The sequence below is a fragment of the Etheostoma spectabile genome, chromosome 16 (genome assembly GCF_008692095.1).
Source record: "Etheostoma spectabile isolate EspeVRDwgs_2016 chromosome 16, UIUC_Espe_1.0, whole genome shotgun sequence".
Taxonomy (NCBI): Eukaryota; Metazoa; Chordata; class Actinopteri; order Perciformes; family Percidae; genus Etheostoma; species Etheostoma spectabile.
Window position 1 is genome coordinate 946,330 of NC_045748.1, and position 4,063 is coordinate 950,392.

Genomic DNA, 4,063 nt, shown 5'->3' on the forward strand with positions numbered 1-4,063 from the left:
TAAAATAACACACCTGGTGGTCCACCCTTACTACTGAAACAAAAAGTATCTAATCTAACAACAACTGAGCAAACAGAAAGTGTGGCCGGTCGGAAGGAGAGGAGGATGAGGAATGCCTGCTGCCCGATGACGGCCACCATCTTGCCTCTTTAAATGTCCGGTGATCAACAGCTGCAGCCAATCATGGGTTGGGCATGTCTTCTTCCACCAATTATCTCCACGCTATGGCACAGCGCTATTTGCATGTGAAAAGACAATAAAACAAGACATATGCACACACACAACCAAACACAAACAAATATGACAGCAGTCGTAACATTAACAGTCAGACAAACAAGTTCATGATTTTCACTTGTAATGCATTACAGAGCCCGACCAATATATCGGCGGGCCAATGTTAGGCATTTCCCAATCTATTGGTATAGGTCTTTATAAGTGCCAATTTAAATTTAAAAATAAGAGATTTTTTTTTAAATACTCAGTCATCAGAATCATTTATAATAACAAATAAATGATTCTGATAAAATAATATTTGAAAAATAAAAACGGACTGTCAACCATGTTATGAGCTTGGCATTGCATAGTTTGTCCACCAGAGGGCGATCTACAATGTCCCTGTCAGCAATACAGATTTTTTTTGGGTGTGATTTTGTTCAGTGGACTTTAAGTTTCATATCTTAAGTTTGTATTTTTATACATTTTATTTATCAGAACTTTAATATATTTTGATATTCCTCTGTTCTTTTGTGAAAATAAAACTTATTACTTAAGTGAGAACTCATAAATAACTACAAATAACTAATGTTGAAATCTGTATATGTTTTGTAACTTGTGTCTGGATTTTTTATCTTTAAATATACAGTATATTGGCCAATTTATCGCCATATCGGATTTTTAAATACCCAAATATTCGTATCAGTATTGGCCTGAAAAATCCTTTATCGCTCGGGCTCTACCCATTATCTAATAAATCAATATGTCAAAAAGTGATTACAACATCCAGCTCAGGTAATTGAGGCCCACTTGCACCCATTCCTGCTTCTTGGCTGAAGCGTATGAAAATGTGTCTGCAAGATGGAGGAGAGCCCTGTGGAAGTGTATTTGTTTGCAGCATGTGTGTTTTGTTTGACTGTGATTTGTGTTTGGCTGTCTCTTTGGTGAAATGATTTAGAAGGCGTCTTTTGGCAGGTTTCTCGTCTTCATGAACCACAGACCTCAAAGCAATTCATCAGTGCAAGACAGCAGGCAGAACTTGGCCAAAAGAGAGACATATATATATATACTTGATTTTCTTTTTTTTTATCAGCATGTCTGCTGGTGGCTACCACCTACAATGTCCGGTTGGGTCTAGAGCCCAGCTTGATTATATAGATTATACAGTAGTCAGTAGTGGGTCTTCTAGACATTAAAGATTAATATTTTATATTTTAAAGGGGAACTCCCCCAATTGTGGGGAGTGTTACTGCATACGTGAGAGAGAAAAAAATCTGTAAAGCGTTTGTGGCTCCAGAGGGGGCCATGCAAAGTCTGATAAATTAAAACCAATAAAAGAAATCTGATTAGCAATAAAATGAAGATTACAATTTTGAAAATGGAAAAAAAATCTCTCTTACTCTTTTAGTTACAAAAAAGTAATCTTTCCAGAACTCTGGAGCCCTCCCTCCTCATCTCTGCTACAGGCTAGAGGCTGTAATTTACTGTAATTTAGTTTCAGCGAAACCTTGTTTCCTATTTTAATCAATCTCTAAAAAAACAGTTTCTGCCTTTTTTTAATACAGTCCCTGACAAAAGTCTTGTCGCTTGTGCACAAATTGACCTGAAGTGCCGCTGAAATATATTTCTAATCAAGATTTATTTACAAGAAATGGCTCATTTTAATCCCAACAGCTTTTGTAATAATGTTTCAGTGCAAAAAGAAACTTTCAAAAAGTATTCTAATATTCACAGCTTGGTAAAGCACATTGAGTCAATTTTTGCAAAGACATAAGTGTTGTCGCCTTGTCATATGAGCTTCACCTGTGACTAATAATGGATCAGTTAGGTCTCAGGTGTGTATAAAAACAACCCCAGTACACTAGACCTATACATCAACTACAACTAGACATCTGCAAACATTCCTAAGATTCACCCTGAGACTAAAGGGTTTGATTGATCAAGAGGCTGAAGACCAGATCCACTGCTGATGTGGCAGACACCTTCAATGTGTCTCCGTGTCAAGTACAGAGGATTAAAAACAATTTGAGTGACACTGGAGATGTTTTGACAAGCCAGGTCAGGCAGACCCACCAAGACAATTGCTCGAGAGGACCGTTTGTTGGCTCGAAAATCCCGGCCAGCCCATTTTCCACTGCAGCAGAGCTCCACCAGACCTGGTCCCCTGAAGTCCCTGTGTCACCAGAACGGTTTGGGATTCTGTCTCGAGATGGCCTCCATGGTCGAATCAGTGCTCAGAAGCCAGCACAAACAAAAGAAAATTGAAAAACCGTGTGGCATTTACCAAGGCCCACAGCCTGCTAAAAGAGTGGATGCTGGAGAAGTGGAAGAAAGTGGATTTTTCAGATTAATCTTCTGTTAAATTACACCAAAGTTGCCGCAAATATTGCAGGAGACCTACTGGAGCCCGCATGGATCAAGATTCACCCAGAAAACAGTGAAGTTTGGTGGCAAAAATCATGGTCTGGGGTTAGATCCAGAATGGGGGGGTGCGAGAGACTGCAGGGTGGAGGCAACATCAATAGTCTCAAATACCAAGCTACCTCTTATATTCCAACCATAAAAGAGGCCAAATTCTCCAGCAGGATGGTGCTCCATCGCACACTCCATCTCCACTTCAAAGTTTCCCAGGGAAGAAGATCAGATCTCCAGGATTGGCCGGCCCAGTCACCAGACATGAACATCATGGAGCATGGGGGGTAGGATGAAAGGAAGCATGGAAGACCAAACCAAAGAATATTGATGAACTCTGGGAGGCATGCAAGACTGCTTTCCTAGCTATTCCTGATGACTTCATCAACACATTGTATGAATCCTTGCCAAACCGCATGGATGCAGTCCTTCAAGCTCATGGAAGTCATACAAGATATTCAATTTGAATCTCACAGCACCCCATTTAATTTGCTTACATATTTTAGTATTTTGTAAATTTGTTCAATTTATGTATAGGCGACAAAACTTTTGTCTTGCCAAAATTTGACCTTTCTGTCTTGTTTAAATAAAATCTTTTTTAGTGAAACTAATTATTTCAGGCATGAACATCATTGGGAGGGATTTAGCTTTTAATATGACTATTATTACACCATTGATTATTAAAATTCAGTTAATAGCAGGTGTTTCTACAAAATAGATAAGCGACAAGACTTTTGTCAGGGACTGTATTTAATGAGGGTTCTATTTCACTTCTGTTATGTCATTTTTATCAAGGCATACTAAAGTGATAGATCAGCAATGTTTGCATACATAGATGTATTTCTGCCAGCCCAATCCAATATCAAATGCTACACAACAGAAGCTGTCATATGGATGTAGCAGTAAAAGTTTAGTCTCTTTGACCTACAGCCCAAACCTTGCTATTCAGTAAAAGAACATTTTCGTAAGTTCAGAGGAATAAAAAAGGTTTTAACTTTCACTTATACAGCTGTATGCCAACAGTCAGAGGGCCCAAGTCTGATTCAAATTGATCTTCTAGATTAATCAATGCAGACCCTCATCTCAACACACAAACCAAAGATGTGATTACATAGACCCATATGTCTCTCTGTCAGGTTCCCAGTCAGCGGTCTGTCTGATGGAAAGTGGCACCATGTGGCCGTCAGCGTGTCTGCCAAACGGCTGGCGCTGTATGTGGACTGCTCTCTGCTGGAGAGTGTGGACTGGGTGTACCACGGCATGGGGATCAGCAGCGATGGACTGCTCATGGTTGGAGGCATCATCGGGGGCTTTGAGACCCCATTTGAAGTAAGTGGCTTCTATTCGGTTGTATCTGTATGTACATCATCTAAAATTAATCTTGCCCTTTCTTTCTAAACATTTACAAGATGCCCAGAAGCTGCTTTCATTAAGTTTT

General features: G+C 39.5%; 1 protein-coding gene across 2 annotated transcripts in view; it reads left to right on the forward strand.

Annotated features, from left to right (window-relative positions):
- Window positions 1-4,063, forward strand: part of si:ch211-196i2.1 (collagen alpha-1(I) chain) — a 168,410-nt gene that overhangs the window by 73,278 nt on the left and 91,069 nt on the right. For both annotated transcript variants that reach the window (XM_032540370.1, XM_032540369.1), the window contains exon 4: window positions 3,762-3,954. In XM_032540370.1, coding sequence (XP_032396261.1) covers window positions 3,762-3,954 — 193 coding nt within the window. The remainder of the gene's footprint in view (window positions 1-3,761; window positions 3,955-4,063) is intronic.